The 17644-nt window shown below is 37.0% G+C and overlaps 1 protein-coding gene across 3 annotated transcripts in view; it reads right to left on the bottom strand.

Annotated features, from left to right (window-relative positions):
* Positions 1-17644, bottom strand: part of mindy2 (MINDY lysine 48 deubiquitinase 2) — a 32318-nt gene that overhangs the window by 5145 nt on the left and 9529 nt on the right. The window contains exons 4-8 of one of the 3 annotated variants that reach the window (XM_048184323.1): positions 11068-11226; positions 9764-9866; positions 8791-8933; positions 7802-7975; positions 2044-2235 (exon numbers count right to left, since the gene is read on the bottom strand). In XM_048184323.1, the coding sequence (XP_048040280.1) occupies positions 2044-2235; positions 7802-7975; positions 8791-8933; positions 9764-9866; positions 11068-11226 (771 nt within the window). The remainder of the gene's footprint in view (positions 1-2043; positions 2236-7801; positions 7976-8790; positions 8934-9763; positions 9867-11067; positions 11227-17644) is intronic. The other 2 variants (XM_048184325.1, XM_048184324.1) reach the window with 2 other exon arrangements.

Genomic DNA, 17644 nt, shown 5'->3' with positions numbered 1-17644 from the left:
CGTAAGCGTTTTGAAGAATGCGGAAACGGAAAGTACATTCAAGGTGATATTTTGTTTATAAAGCATAAACGGTTGTATTTTTTTTTTAAAATGACCGATCGTTTCGCTAGATGAGACCCTTATTACTCATCTGGTATCGTTTAAAGCCCTTTGAAGCTGCAATGAAACTGGAATTTGGACCTTCAACCTGTTGGTAGCCATTGAAATCCACTATATGGAGAAAAATCCTGGAATGTTTTCCTCAAAAACCTTCATTTCTTTTCGACTGACGAAAGAAAGACATGAACATCTTGGATGACATGGGTTGAGTAAATTTATCAGGAAAAGTGTATTTAAAAGTGGACTAATCCTTTAAATGAACATTCACACTATCTTATTGTAAATTATTTACGGGTGTCCACGACTACAGATTTACATAGTCGAATCAGATTCGTATCAGATTGCCTAGAGTCGACTGATAGTCGAATCATATATGTGTGAGCTTGAAAAACAGCAGTCCACTAGATAATGCGCATGAACTCTTTCCACAGTATAGGCTACTTTGAAAGGCTTGCACGCTCAACTGTGCACGAGATGGAGCGGGATGCGGAAAATGAAGGCCTATACCCGGGCCTTAAGACAACTTTTATTTTATCTCACACACAGCACAGAGAAACAACTTTCTAAGAAAGCGACCAAACTGAAAGGCAATGTGGATAAACATTCACAGAACACCACACAAATAAAAACATTTTGGATTAATAAACCTAAAATATATATATATAAATAACTGCAGAAAGACCACACTGCAGATAGGTATGCATTTCACGTCGGCAAATCAAATTAAATCGGCTAAATTGCCTGTGCGAGCAAGCTTTAACTCTACAGCTCAACATCGATGCACCGAAAAACATCAAATTAATTTACAGAATTGAATTAGAACAGAATATACCGTTCTAATAAATAAAAATAATAATAATAAAAAAAAATGACAAGTCACAAGTGCAAAATGCCTAAAGTGCAGGGGAACATATATTGAAAACACAAGCCACAAATAGTTAAATTAGATAACCCAGTGAGCAATAAATAAATTAAAGAAATTATTAAAATAACGAAAGAATTGTCAACATTGTCTTTGTAACTGCAGAGACAATAAATGCTAAACTGTGGCAGTCTTTTTAGCTAAACATTCACAGCATCCAAAAATCAAATAAGAACCAGCTGAAATGTTTTGAAATCACTTGTAGCTTATCTGATCGGGAAAAAAAATCCAGTCTTTCACGCAATCTGACGCGTTTGAGTCTTTTCAAATAGTGCGCTAGTCAACTTGTTAACGTTGGCTGGCAGAAGCGTGCCGCAATGTTTGTCGTCGTTGAGTGGTAACTTGCATCTTACTTTTTTGGATCAATTTTAACATTTCAAAGTGCATCCAGTTCTACACTTTAGATTTTCTTATCCCAGACATTTTTAAAGATTTAATCCCTGCCGCCAAGATGCGCCTATGTCGATCACTGATCATGTAAAGTGAAAATTAACTCTGTCACAGGGGTGGTTGGATTTATTCACGCACATTAAAAATATTTATTAAAAGCTTCTTTTCACATTTTTATTTATAGCATTATCATAATAGGCAGTATATTAACTTATTGGGAGAAAACCAGTAGATCTATGTAAAATCAGATACTGAACACCCCCATATCTCGTTTCATAACACCTCTGCAAACTGACTGTGAGATTGGTAGTCTCCTCCTATCGAAGCATTGAATCGTCGACTATTCAGGGTCACCCCTAAAATGATTCATCCATGCATGCGTTTCATTTTTGACCTCATAATTTAATAAAAATGTCATAATTCATTCTTCTGGTGAAATGACAGACTTCTCTCAAGTGATGTTTGCAAGCTTATTTAAAATGCATTTGTGCCCATCCACTTTTATTCTAATTAAAAACAATAGAGAAATATTAATTTCATCTATAGAAACAATGTATTAAGTTTATTGCAAAATATTAATATATATACCAATATAAGCATTTTGAATGTAAGTGTGCAGTTTATTAACTCGCCTGTGCCTGTGCCTGTGCAGCTGCTGCTGCCTGCGCCTGTTCCTGCTCCTGATAGTACTGTGACGCTCTGCGGTCCTCCTCCTCCTGCAGCTTCTTGGCCAGCTCTAGATCACTGATGCCTTCTGGGATCTGTTCCCAGCCCAGGTCTGAGGCCTGCTGCTCCTGCTGCAGAGACAGCGCCATCAGGTAGTCCTACACATACAACGGAGGAAAAGGTTACATTGTGTCATCATCTACTCACTCCTCATGTTTGTTCAAAACCCATAAGATAAAATTTTCTAAGAAAAACAAATTAAGTTATTTAACAGAATGTCCAGGCTGCACAAGTGGATGATCAACTCAACTCAAATTTTATTTATAAAGCACTTTCAAAACCATCAGAATGGACCAAAGTGCTGTCCATAAATAGTAAATAACTGTAAAATTCATACAAACATAAAATAACAACCAAACTCATGATGACAGCGTTGTATAAGGAATGTACCAGAATTTATGGTAGAAGGCAATAATATATAGACTACTTTTATATTTCATTTAGGAGCCTGATGTATATTATATTACAAACCCGATTCCAAAATAGTTGGGACACTGTCCAAATTGTGAATAAAAAAAGGAATGCAATAATTTACAAATCTCATAAACTTATATTTTATTCACAATAGAATATAGATAACATATCAAATGTTGAAAGTGAGACATTTTGAAATGTCATGCCAAATATTGGCTCATTTTGGATTTCATGAGAGCTACACATTCCAAAAAAGTTGGGACAGGTAGCAATAAGAGGCCGGAAAAGTTAAATGTACATATAAGGAACAGCTGGAGGACCAATTTGCAACTTATTAGGTCAATTGGCAACATGATTGGGTATAAAAAGAGCCTCTCAGAGTGGCAGTGTCTCTCAGAAGTCAAGATGGGCAGAGGATCACCAATTCCCCCAATGCTGCGGCGAAAAATAGTGGAGCAATATCAGAAAGGAGTTTCTCAGAGAAAAAATGCAAAGAGTTTGAAGTTATCATCATCTACAGTGCATAATATCATCCAGAGATTCAGAGAATCTGGAACAATCTCTGTGCGTAAGGGTCAAGGCCGGAAAACCATACTGGATGCCCGTGATCTTCGGGCCCTTAGACGGCACTGCATCACATACAGGAGTGCTACTGTAATGGAAATCACAACATGGGCTCAGGAATACTTCCAGAAAACATTGTCGGTGAACACGATCCACCGTGCCATTTGCCGTTGCTGGCTAAAACTCTATAGGTCAAAAAAGAAGCCATATCTAAACATGATCCAGAAGCGCAGGCGTTTTCTCTGGGCCAAGGCTCATTTAAAATGGACTGTGGCAAAGTGGAAAACTGTTCTGTGGTCAGACGAATCAAAATTTGAAGTTCTTTTTGGAAAACTGGGACGCCATGTCATCTGGACTAAAGAGGACAAGGACAAAAAAGTTATCAGCGCTCAGTTCAGAAGCCTGCATCTCTGATGGTATGGGGTTGCATGAGTGCGTGTGGCATGGGCAGCTTACACATCTGGAAAGGCACCATCAATGCTGAAAGGTATATCCAAGTTCTAGAACAACACATGCTCCCATCCAGACGTCGTCTCTTTCAGGGAAGACCTTGCATTTTCCAACATGACAATGCCAGGCCACACACTGCATCAATTACAACATCATGGCGGCGTAGAAGAAGAATCCGGGTACTGAAATGGCCAACCTGCAGTCCAGATCTTTCACCCATAGAAAACATTTGGCGCATCATAAAGAGGAAAATGCGACAAAGAAGACCTAAGACAGTTGAGCAACTAGAAGCCTGTATTAGACAAGATTGTCCCAACTTTTTTGAGATGTGTTGATGCCATGAAATTTAAAATCAACTTATTTTTCCCTTAAAATGATACATTTTCTCAGTTTAAACATTTGATATGTCATCTATGTTGTATTCTGAATAAAATATTGAAATTTGAAACTTCCACATCATTGCATTCTGTTTTTATTCACAATTTGTACAGTGTCCCAACTTTTTTGGAATCGGGTTTGTATATTATAACCTTATAATATATTATTATAATATATTATATTATAACTGACCCCCAATTTTTTTTTAAAGAAATATCTCATGCTCACTTATGCTGCATTTATTTTATAAAATACACAGTAAAAGACAGAAATATTGTTAAATATTATTACAATTTAAAATAACTGTTTTCTATTTTAATATATTTTAAAATCTAATTTAATCTTGTGATGACCAAACTGAATTTTCAGCATCATTATTCCAGTCTTCAGTGTCACATGATCCTTCAGAAATCATTCTAATATGCTGATTTGGTGCTCAAGAAACATTTCTTATTATTATCGATGTTGAAAATGGGTGTGCTGCTTAATATTTTTGTGGAAAATGGGATACATTTTTTGCAGAGTTCTTTGATGAATGGAAACTTCAAAAGAACAGCAATTATTTTGGAAATATTCTGTAACAATTATCTTAACAATTCTAATGTTACAAAAAATCTCAATTGATCAATTTAATGCATCCTTGCTGAATAGATGTATTAATTTCTTTAAAAACTAAATTTTTATGTACTGTATATTTTTACTACTAGTTGCCCTCTCTCGTTCTTTATTGCATGAGAAAGTGCCGCCTGAACACTCTGCTAAATAACTCTTTTTGAAATAAAAAATATTCAGCTTTGGAACATAATGAGAGCGAGTAGATGACAATTTTAATTTGTGGGTGAACTCTCTGTGAAGCATTATAATACAGCTTAGCCTGAATTCTTACAGTAGTAATGACCTTAATATTTCATGAAAAAAAAAAAAAAAAAAAAAAAAAAAAAAAAAAAAAGCACATTACGTCATGTATATCCTGAGAGTTGGCCCATGACCATTTAATTTTCTACATGACTGACCGCATGGCACAGCACTACATGACTGTTTTAGAGTAAAACCTGACTGTTTAGAGCACGGTGGTCTCCAAAACCTTTACTCATGTAGACACTTTATTATAAAACAGCCAATACAACAGCAGAACAAAGACAGAGAAAGAAAGGATCTGTGTTACGTGAGGCACTTTTGTTCGGTCATCAGGCATTAAAGGCTCCCAAAGGCACAGGGGGAGGGTTACACAGAGCTGGAGGAAGGATTTGGGAGCTTTTAACATCAATAATTGAGGAGTTTCCAGCAGGCAATGGAGCAGAATTGGTGCTAGAGGACAGCAGTGCACTACAAAGCCCAATCTATGTCTCAACTGGATGTGTCAACATTCACAGCTCACTGTAACATTAGTCTCCAGAGCTTGCATTTATCTGAGGTTCACTGTTGCTTTGAACAGTCATAGATGGGGTTGAGCGGTTACTTTAATACCACAAATAAAATATCAGGAATGGACATGTTGAAATCCAGAAGCATAGGAATGATTTTAAAGCTTTGAGGATCGGATCTTTAAAAAGTAATTATTAAATGTAATTATCGCCGCAGGGCAGACTTTATTTGGGACAAGTAACCACCTGAATTCCCAACTCACCCTGTCTAATGTCTGCTTAATGGCATCAAGGCAGCAGTGTTTGTGATAATTCACTGTAATTTATAGCATTTATAGTTGCTAGTGTCATTTCACAAACAATCAATTAACTGTATAATGTTGCCGTTGGACAGATTAGGAGTGACAACTTCATTTAGCTGCAGTGTGTGTATCGTTGTCTACTACACAACCAATCAAAAAATTGTAAAAAATGTTTTTGAAAGCTCACCAAACCTCTCTTACGCTCACCAAAGCTGCATTTACTTGATCCAAAATACAGCGAAAACAGAACTATTGTGAAATATCATTATAATTTAAAGGTGCCCTCGAATGAAAAATTGAATTTATCTTGGCATAGTTAAATAACAAGAGTTCAGTACATGGAAATGACATACAGTGAGTCTCAAACACCATTGTTTCCTCCTCCTTATATAAATCTCATTTGTTTAAAAGACCTCCGAAGAACAAGCGAATCTCAACATAACACCGACTGTTACGTAATAGTCGGGGTGTACGCCCCCAATATTTGCATATGCCAGCCCACGTTCCCAACATTAAAAGGCATTAGACAAGGGCAGCCAGTATTAACGTCTGGATCTGTGCACAACCAAATCATCAGACTAGGTAAACAAGCAAGAACAATAGCGAAAAATGGCAGATGGAGCGATAATAACTGACATGATCCATGATAACATGATATTTTTAGTGATATTTGTAAACTGTCTTTCTAAATGTTTCGTTAGCATGTTGCTAATGTACTGTTAAATGTGGTTAAAGTTACCATCGTTTCTTACTGTATTCACGGAGACAAGAGCCGTCGCTATTTTCATTTTTAAACACTTGCAGTCTGTATAATGCATAAACACAACTTCATTCTTTATAAATCTCTCCAACAGAGTAGCATTAGCCGTTAGCCACGGAGCACTATCAAACTCATTCAAAATCAGAAGTAAACAATATAACAGTATACAATACTCACATAATCCGACGCATGCATGCCGCATGCATGACGAACACTTTGTAAAGATCCATTTGAGGGTTATATTAGCTGTGTAAACTTTGTTAAGGCACTGTTTAAGGCAAGCGCGAGCTCTGTGGGCGGAGAGCATGGGATTTAAAGGGGCCGCAGCATAAAATCGGCGCGTTTATAATGATTCCCCAAAATAGGCAGTTAAAAAAATTAATTTAAAAAAATCTATGGGGTATTTTGAGCTGAAACTTCACAGACACATTCAGGGGACACCATAGACTTATATTACATCTTTTAAAAACATAATCTAGGGCACCTTTAAAATAAATGTTTTCTATTTATATGGAAAAGCAAATTCAGCAGCCATTACGGCAGTATTCAGTGTCACGTGATCCTTCAGAAATCATTCTAATATGCTGATTTGCTGCTCAAGAAACATTTTTATTATTGTCAGTGTTGAACATGATTGTACCGCTTTATATTTTATAGAAAATGTGATTATCTTTTTCTTTTCTTTTTTTTCAGGATTCTTTGATAAATAGAAAGTTCAAAAGAACAGCATTTACTTGTAACTTTTGTAATCGTTTGTAACAATGAACGTAAAGGGGCTTTCGCACTGGAGGAACCTTTTCATAGTTCCTAGAACTATTGGCTGAACCTGTTGTCTGCAGAGTTGTGTTCTTTTCTCCACCTCGATGATATGTGTAATACTGAAAGTTATCATAGGAGATTTAGTCTCTTAGTCCACTTTTTGCTCTTTCAGTTGAAATTATGCGTTTACATTCCATCTCCGTTATCACGAAACCCATGACACACAACAAACAGCGTTTGTAAATGCAGCGCTTAAAGACGCCGCTGTCGGCCGCTTCACAGTTCCTATTCCCGGTGCGAACTCAACCAGGAACATGGCCCCGGGGAGAAATTAGTTCTCGGGTGGCTAGTTCCTAGCACTATTCGGTGCGAAAGCCACTTAAAGGTTTTTCTGTTACTTGTAATCAATTTAATGCATCCTTTCTGAATAAAACTATTAAATTACTTTAAAAAAATATATTTTACTGATACCAAACTTTTGAACGGTAGTGTAGATGACTACACTCACAACTTCATCAACCCCAGTGAATTGTTTGACATCCCACTCTATGAGCTTTATCATAGCGGAGTCATACAAATGTTCTTTCAAAACGTCACCCTGAGAAACAATTACAGTACTCAGTGTTTATATCTGAACAACACTGAGCACTCCTGAGGAGTGTCTAATCCTGACCTGATCGATCTGGTCCTGCTGACCACGGTACACCGTTTCTGGGTCAGAGGGCGGCCTCAGATGAAACTCTGAGTCACAGAAGTTCCCATCTCCATCAACATTATGCAGACTTTCCCAAACCACCTTCTCCTCAGTGAGAAACCCTTGATCTGTCACCAGCAGGTACAGTTGGGCCTGAGGAACACAGAGAGAGCATTTATAAAAACACTTCAGCGGCCTAAAACACTCTCACCATCAATCTTTCAGCACTTGCAGACCGAGCAGCAGTGGTGTGATGTTCTGAAGTGTGAACATGAGGATCATGGAAGAGTTTTATCTGTGGGTGAAGTGTATCCTGCTGTTACAGAACATCTCCACTTCCTCCAGATAAAAGACAGATGCTCTACAGTCTCCCTGATAAGACAGCTGGGGGTTATACAGAGAGTCAAAACAATTCAAATTCTCTGTGACTCTCACATTCAGTTTATGAGTGATCAGAATTCAAGGTTATAATTAGCAAAAATTCTAAAAACATAAAAAAAACAATTATAGCAGAAGTTGACAAATGAAATGCACTCGGAATATTACGGTTTGATTTGTTGTAGTGCATTTGATGGATCAAACATTTAAAATATTGCAAAATATTGCAGATGATATAATTTGTGTTGTGTCATATGGAATGAAAACTAAAACTATTGTAATTGCCTAAAGCAACTTAAAGAAGTATTCAAAAAGTACTAAATAATGTGACTGCATATCAGTTTACTTGCATGTGATTATGGGCAGACCTTGACCTTTCAAATATGCCAAATCGTGGTAATTTGGTATCCCATATTTATAGTCCTCACAGTATCAGCAAATTTCTGTTTTTAGCCACTGGGGGGCACCAACATACAGCATCTATAGACAAACGTACCACATTTACTTTGCTAACTGGAGTGCTTATTCACAGCAGCACAGAGCCATCTTTAAGCATCTCAAAGCACTGCAGAAGTAACAAATATAAACACCTTAAATTTGGTCATAGTGCTGAAGTGATTGTTCCTGAAGAAGACACACAGTTCTCCCTCCTGTACGGTAGAGGTGAGTTCGCACAGGCCGTGGTATGTTAGCTGAGTTGCTGTGCTGTTCAGAAACTGTTCTGCCACAAATCCTGAAAAAGAAAGAGGCAGTGTGAGACCCCTGTGACACATGCAATTCATTACAGACTGATTTCCACCCTAGCTCTCCTTGGTCTGATTTGTAAAAAAAAAACGCCTGATCATTTTAATTATTCAGTTCCCGAAACTGTTTACAATGATTCTTTCGCGAACCAGGCTGATTTCACTAATTCAATTGTCCGGTTGGAGTACTGGTGATGATGATTGTCAGTGAATAACGACTTCAACTTCAGTCCGTTTCTCGCACAAAGCTATCATATAACTTCGGAAGGCTTGGAATGTTGTGTATGACTCATATGGACTAATTTTAGGAGACTCATGTTTGAGTGAACTAATCCTATAAACACACACTAGCTGAAATGATATAACACACAAAAATCATATAGCCTGACAGATACAGAGTCACGTATGCTTGTACAGGGATAGAGCGTAAGTGGCAGAGGCAGAAAATCAGCCGGAGAAAGAAAAGGGCAAAAAAGAGACAGATGAGGTACATTCTGATACAGAAAGAGCGAGAAAAGATGGCGAGGATGATATATTTAGACACAAACACACTAAAAAAAGGAAAGAGGGTTTCAGATAGCTAAAAACAGTGAAAGGAAGGAGAGTGCTTAAATGACACACTCTGATAGCTGTTTATTTGAATGATGCAATTACACTATTCAGGACATGGAGAAATGTATCCGAGACATTAATACATCCAAATGCATGACTACAGTCATAAGGGGAAATGCTACAGATGAGCACTTGCCTTCGGTAAGTAGAAGCCTGGATGAATGTGCAAAAGGAAAAGGAGAAGACAGATAAAACAATGAATACCCACCTTCCCCGGCCAGCTCGCTGCTGTCTGACTGCTTACAGCTGATTATCTTCTCCACCAACTGGTTATAGCTGCAGTTCCCCACTGCCTTCACTATATCAGCCATCTACAGAAAACAATATGTTGGTCGAAATATTAGCATGAATGCTAATTTAATGTGGTAATTTAATCTGTAAATAGCATAAATGCACATTTTTAATAGCTGAAATGTTTTTAACTTTATATGGTATTGTGAAACCCTGATGCTCATGGCGTGATGCGTAAAAAAACATCAACTTACAAACTCAACTGAATAGAATAGATTATTGTTGTAGCCCAGTAGCTATGTTTTCATCCAAAGTTGCTAATTTAACTTGTGCACAAATTTGGAATATCGCATCAAACATAAATATAGCACCGTTTCCATCCCGTGAGTCGAAGAGAACAAAATTGTCACTTCCTGATAAATTGCCACTAAATATCACTAAGAAAAATGGAAGCTGCTGCAGTAAAAGCCACTGTATATAATAATTTTGTATATAATAAGTTATTTGTGCCTCAGAGCGCAACACAATAAACGCTGTCATGTTATCTTGCGTTCAGATGCTGGTGTTTGTGAACGCAATCGTGTGAGGCGCTTCTGGGAGGGAATTATACTGAACCACTTTGACGACAGACTTTGCTCAGGCATTACAGAATGACAAAAACAGCATTTAAGATGCTGTGCAGTGAGATTGGTCAGCTGGTTGGTCCAGTTCCATCGCAAAGTCACATGTCTTTTTTGATGCGCAACAAGGAATTTATTTGGTAAAAGAGTTTTCATCGTAGTTTATGCACATGTTTTCATATCACATAAAAAATTTATCCAACTCCTTTGAGCACGGTCGTTTATGCATATTTTTAGAATTTATGCATATCTTGCCGTTTTCATCCATTTTTATGGTAGATAGAAACATAGCAGGTGATGATCTTATGTCCAATGATATGGAACTAAAACCAACAATATATTGATTCTAAAGCCACTTTATGTTATGTCTATTAAATGATTTATCTGTCTGTCAGAAAAAATATAAATAACATCTTAATTTGAGGGTTTTTGTTAGAAAGTACTAATTTGATAAATTAGGATTTCATATATTTATAAATATTAATTATTAATAAATAATTTTCATTTTGTCATTTTGTAATGAATTATTTTAATGTAATTATTTATTGATTAACAGTTTACTGAAGATACTTATGCACAGACAGTACATATAATGTATTTGGGAAACTGAGCATATAACTATTGTAGAGCAAGATTTGGAAATTAAAGCCCACATGCAGACCTGTGGGTCGACCAGCCATCCGTGGTAGAGTGGGATATCCAGCAGGTCGAAGACGATGCACTCGGGTGTGTACTCGAATACCCGCACATCCGTGAACTTAACGTTTACATCCAGACCTGTCTGCAGTTTATGCAGCACCGCCATAGCGTCACTCATATTCTAGAGAAAGAAACAATGCAAATACAAAAACAATGAGGGAATAGTAACTATTTTTTCCTAACACAACACATTTCTGTTAAATGTCACACCCAATGAATTGTCTCACTGCCCTAAGCAGGAAAAATATCATAACTCTGGAACAGCGACTACAGAGCTCTAAACAGAGTTCATCTCCTTTACTTCCTGTCTTTCTGTTTTGATCATAATGAACCTCGGCTGACTCTCAAACTGAGCACAGCTGCAGACTCACAAACACAAGCCACTGGAAGGCTACAAACTCCAGTGCATTTCAACAGTTTAAAGTGTGAACGCATGCGCGTGTGTTCAGCATTTTATATTACGTTCCAGACCCTATGATGATAATAATAATAATCTGTCCAGCTCTCACTTTTAAGGACTCACAGTACGACCATCTGTTATGCTGATCGGTCACAGCTCACAGTTTGTGTGGACAGTTGTTGGGATTAGAGCTTGTAACACAACCATGTAACAATCACATGATATATCAAACCCAATGAATCTTTAGAAACCAGTGAGATTATCTTTGCCCTTACTCTGTCTCTGGGAGATTTCTGCCCTGGCCATTTTCTGGTTTTACAAGGGATTTCCTTGCACTTTTACTTAATTCAGTCCCATTCACTGGAATTCTGGATTTGATTTAAAAGTATAAAATGGATAGTTCTGGAAGTTGATTGGTCAACGGCATTCAGTGTTACTTTAGTATTACCATTTTAGTAATTATCCATATTTTTTTTATTAGATTTTATTTTTATAATATCAGTTATCTTTTAGTTTAAGTTTTGGTCATTTTGCTATTGTACCTTTGTCAAGTTTTTTGATATTTCTATTTATCTTTAAATTTATTTTTATTTTAGTTTTAGGTTTAGTCATTTCAGTAGCTCAACATTGCCAAGGCAACATTTCTAGTTTTCATTTAAGTTTTTCCATCATCTATTTATATTTTATTTTATTTCAACTTCATTAGAAAACTGTTTTTAATAGTTTTAGTTAACAATAACACTGAAACATTAAAGGGTTAGTTCACCCAAAAATGAAAATTCTGTCATTTATTACGTAAGACCTTTGTTAATCTTTGGAACACAAATGAAGGTATTTTAGTTGAAATCCGATGGCTCCGTGAGGCCTGCATAGGGAGCAATGACATTTCCTCTCTTAAGATCCATAAAGGTACTAAAACATATTTAAATTGGTTCATGTGAGTACAGTCGTTCAATATTAATATTATAAAGCGACAAGAACATTTTTGGAGCACCAAAAAAAACAAAATAACGACTTATTTAGTGATGGCCAATTTCAAAACACTGCTTCAGGAAGCATCGGAGCACAAATGAATCAGTGTATCGAATCTGCTGTTCGGCAGATCTGCTGAATCGGCAGTTTGACACGCGATCTGAATCATGATTCGATACACTGATTAAGTCATTATTTTGTTTTTGCTGCTCCAAAAATATTCTTGTCACTTTATAATATTAATATTGAACCACTGTACTCACATGAACCAATTTAAATATGTTTTTAGTACCTTTATGGATCTTGAGAGAGGAAATGTCATTGCTCCCTATGGAGGCCTCACGGAGACATCGGATTTCAATGAAAATATTTTCATTTGTGTTCCGAAGATTAACGAAGGTTTAACGGGTGTGGAACGGCATGAGGGTAAGTAATAAATGACAGAATTTTCATTTTTGGGTGAACTAACCCTTTAACTGTGTTATAAAAGCAATAAAGCAGTAAGACCATCCTAAATTGTGAAGTCAAAGGGGTTGCTAACAAATAGCCTTGACTTTATTCATGATAAAAGACAGACTCTCATAGCTTATAGCTCAATTGTTCAAGTTTTTCAGATTAAGGCATTTATTGTCTTATACACAGACAGGACAAGATCAAATACTACTGAGGTCAAGTAACTATCCTCTTTTTAGCGATAATCTTGAGTAATGCCTATAATGATAGTGAACGGTAATGATAGAAAATATGAAGACTTTTAGTATTACATCTTTATTGATTTAATTCTAAACTGCATTTCAGGCAACTCCCGCTGCTTTCTTCCTCTCAGACATCAACAGAACATATCAAGAGAACAAATTAGGTTTTGACTTAAAATTTCAAGTAGTCATTTCCGATCTAGGCAGCAGTCCATCTTTGTTATACCCAAAGTCCCGAACTGTATTTAGCACTCAAAAAGAGTCAAAATCTGACAATCGTATTCTGACACTGAGTGAGCACAGCTTTCATGTCACCTTGACTCCGATCAGAATAGCGCAGGTCATCATCTCGCAGCTCAATACTAAAGTATGATGTTTCCAATCCAACACTAGACACCTTCAGAGAACTGCTGAGTCATGAGTCTCAGCTCTCCTGGAACACAAGCCAGGATGAATCAGTGTGGCACAGGCTGACCTGATGGCCAGTGGGTGGATGAGAGCATGTAGATCTGGCACCGGGGTCAGATGAGCGTTAAAGGTTCGACAGATCAGCCAAGACCCATCCACCTACAGCTCCCATTCAGTCCCGTTGAGCCTGGCACCGCTTCCAACCCCCACCCACGCCCAGCCTGTGTGTGGCCCGGCTCTGTCCCCGTGCCCCTGCCAGCGTTTCTGAACCACTCCACTGCCCTGACCCACTTTTTCCAGCTCTTTTACTCTCGCTCCAGTCCAGCAATATTCACTGAGATGGTTATAAAAGCTTTAATACAATCAAAACATCTATTAGACTGAAAAACAGCAGATGAACACAGTCAAACCTGAGTTATGATAATATATGTATTGTTTGCATAGGCTAAACACACTAAAATCGACACAGAGAGCAGACAGGCCCATTAAAGTTCTTCCGGACCTTTTGTGTGTATGTGTGTGTGTGTGTGTGTGTGTGTGTCCCTCACTCTCTCTTACTGCCAAAAAAGCACTTCACTAACTGTCAACACACACACAGAGCCTGGCCAAAGAAAGTCAGCTGACCTACAGTGTAGAGAAACAGCATTATTCAAGCATGAATGAAGCTCAGTTAAACTGAGACAGTCTTTGCAATAAAAAAACTCTAAAAGATAAGTACATTATAAAAAAACAAAACAAGATCAAAACACAAGCACAAAGCAAAATCTCATACAGACAAGCAAAAAGAGCAGTAAAGGAGCATGAATCCAGTCAGCCTCCACCTACTCCAATAAACAAGAACACACACTCGGGAACATCAGAAACACTGTTGTCTTAATCCTCACATCCTCAAGCTTGCATACAAAAATAGACTCGACTTTGAACTGCTTGGAAGTGAGATATTTAAAAATGAATATATCATAATGGCAATTAAAAGAGTCTCACATTATCAATATTATATTATAAATTATATAATAAACTATTAGCAGTATTATACTGGGGGAATATCAAAAAGATTCTATGTGATGTGGGGCTCATAATTCATCCCAAAAGCAACTGGGCAAAATAAGAAAATAATAAACTACATTTCAAAAGTTTAGGGTCAGTAAGATTTCTTTGTTTTTGAAAGAAGTCGCTTTTGTTAATTAAGGCTGCATTTATTTAATCAAAAATATAGTAAACAAATAATATTGTGAAATATTATTAAACTTTAAAACAACTTTTCTGTATTAATATATTTTAAAATGTAATGCCCATTATTGAAAAACTGAAATTTAAGCATCATTACTCCAGTCTTCAGTGTTGGTCCTTTAGTACGGTGGCAAAGCAAACAAGTTCACAACACAACGAAATCGAGCCACAACACAACGGAATAAAGCCACAACACAACGAAATCGAGTCACAACACAACGGAATAAAGCCACAACACAACGAAATCGAGTCACAACACAACGGAATAAAGCCACAACACAACGAAATCGAGTCACAACACAACGGAATAAAGCCACAACACAACGAAATCGAGCCACAACACAACGGAATAAAGCCACAACACAACGAAAATGCTCCCGACCACTAGGGGGCTCTCAGAGCTCGGTATTGTTAGTATTCCTTGCCAATGTTTTATTGAGTCGGCAGTGATATGAATACCACAATTAGTTTCAACAGTATATAACCACTGTATATCGACATGAAATATTAATTCAAAATCACTTGAGTGCACAATAGCTTCATATTTATACCTGTGAATGACTTGACGCGCTACCACGGCGAATGATAAAGGGAACGTCTGACAATTCCACCAAGTGGTTAAAACGTATAATTTGTATTCATTAAAATTACTTTTAACATTTAAAAACAGACATTTTCAAATTACAAAGCTTGTCAGTCTTACCAACAGGAAGTAACAATTTGAACATGTCTGTTTTTAAATGTTAAACAAAGTCATTGTAATGAATACAAATTATACGTTTTAACCACTTGTTCCCTTCATCTTGAAATACGTTCCCTTCATCATTCGCCGTGGTAGTGCATCAAATCATTCACAGGTATAAATATGAAGCTATTGTGCAGTCAAGTGATTCTGAACTAATATTTCATGTCGATATACAACGTTTACATACTTAAAACTAATCATGGTATTGATATCTTTGTAAGACTGTCGACTTTATAGAACATAATACTAATATTAACGAGCTCTGAGAGCCCCCTAGTGGTCGGGAGCGTTTCCGTTGTGTTGTGGCTTGTTTCCGTTGTGTTGTGGCTCGATTTCGTTGTGTTGTGAACTTATGTTTGCTTTTTTAATTTCGTGGTGTTGTGCACTACTGGGCCACCGTACTTTAGAAATCATTTTAATATAATGATTTGCTGCTCAATAAACATTTTATATTATGATGATCATCAATGCTGAAAACAGTTGTGCTGCTTAATATTTTTGGAAACTGTGATACATTATTTCAGGATTCTTTGATGAATAGAAAGATTTATTTGAAATAGTAATCAGTTGCAACAATAAATAGTCTCTACTGACACTTGATCAATTAAATGCATCCTTGCTGTATAAAAGCATGAATTTCTTTAAAAAAACAACAACAACAACAACAACAAAAATAAACCTTACTCCAAACTTTTGAATGGTAGTGGGGTTTTTCCTTTGTCCCTTAATCGGTGTGGTTACAACTAGGGATGCACCGATCCGCCTTTTTCGCTTTCGATACAGATTCCGATACCTGGGATTCAGTATCGGCCGATACCGATCTGATATTCAAGTAATAATAAAAAAAGTGCCAAATTACCTAATAAAACTGTATGCCTCACTGTGTGGAAGAAACTGAGATCATTCTTTTGTGCAAGGCATCAGGCTTGACTTAACCTTTTCTTTCCTAACTTTGTAAAATAAAATAACAGACACAAATGTAGTGAATTATTTATTAAATAACTGTGCATCAGTGCAACCACTGTAAATAAACCAATAGCTTCACTAGCTTGGTAGACATTCAAAATAAACAGGAGTCCAGCTGATTCCTTCATCCATGACTCATGGCTTGTTTTTCATGAATGTTTGAGTCATAGGGTGAATTCAGGTTGATTGGGACACTTTTTACCCATGAGATGACTGGGAAAAAGTGTCCCAATCAACCTGAATTCGCCCTACATGACATAGCCTAAAGTAAAGGTGCGTTCACGCAGCCTCGTAATTCCTGTAGTTACGAGATTCTAGCTTGTAAAAAGCGGTCACGTCCTCGTAGAGCTCGTTTTCTGAAAGCTCCCAGATGTACCACGTGGCCGCTGTACCACCTGACCGCTGTAGATAGTGGTGCCATGGAAACGCATAATTCCCAGTCCAAGGACATGAACAGCTCCGTCACGTGCTGTCATCTCAAGATTCCGGTAAATATGAGGTGGCGTGAACGCAGCATAAATATATTTATATATAAATTCATAATATATAAAAAGACATTTCTTTTGAATTTATAGTGGAGTTTTTTTTTAATGAGACAGCAACATATGATAGATAGGAGAGAACAAAAATGCTATTAGCAATCTGTCATTGCGCAAAAGTATTATATTATGAATGGCTCCCATACAGAGTGGCACAAAACGCTTATGCGCATCCCATGTGCAGAATGATGCGCTTGAAGCAACGTTCAAAGCACAAAGTGAAGATATATTGATGTGTATTGTATTATTGGTATCGTTGTCTACAGATGAATTATAATAATAGAAACATTGATTCATTTTGGAGAGAGTTTCATTGTGTTGACTGTCCTAACCGAACGCAACACGCAGTCTAAATGCTAAATGGAGAATGACTGACAGCCGCAGCAGAGGGAGCCATTTACATGAACTTTAATTTAATTACTTAAATATTTATCTGTACCTCAAATTAAACTATGGAATGGCTTCAGAACACCTAGAATATGGTGCATGGAAACTTTATGGTGCTTTTTAATGTTTTTGTGCTTTTTGTGGGGCTTGACAATAACACAGAATAGTACACGCACAATATCGGATTTGGATCGGTC

Source organism: Megalobrama amblycephala, linkage group LG3 (assembly GCF_018812025.1).
Source record: "Megalobrama amblycephala isolate DHTTF-2021 linkage group LG3, ASM1881202v1, whole genome shotgun sequence".
NCBI classification, from domain to species: domain Eukaryota; kingdom Metazoa; phylum Chordata; class Actinopteri; order Cypriniformes; family Xenocyprididae; genus Megalobrama; species Megalobrama amblycephala.
Note: the sequence above shows the minus strand (reverse complement) of the source record. Positions and strands in the feature narration are given on the sequence as shown.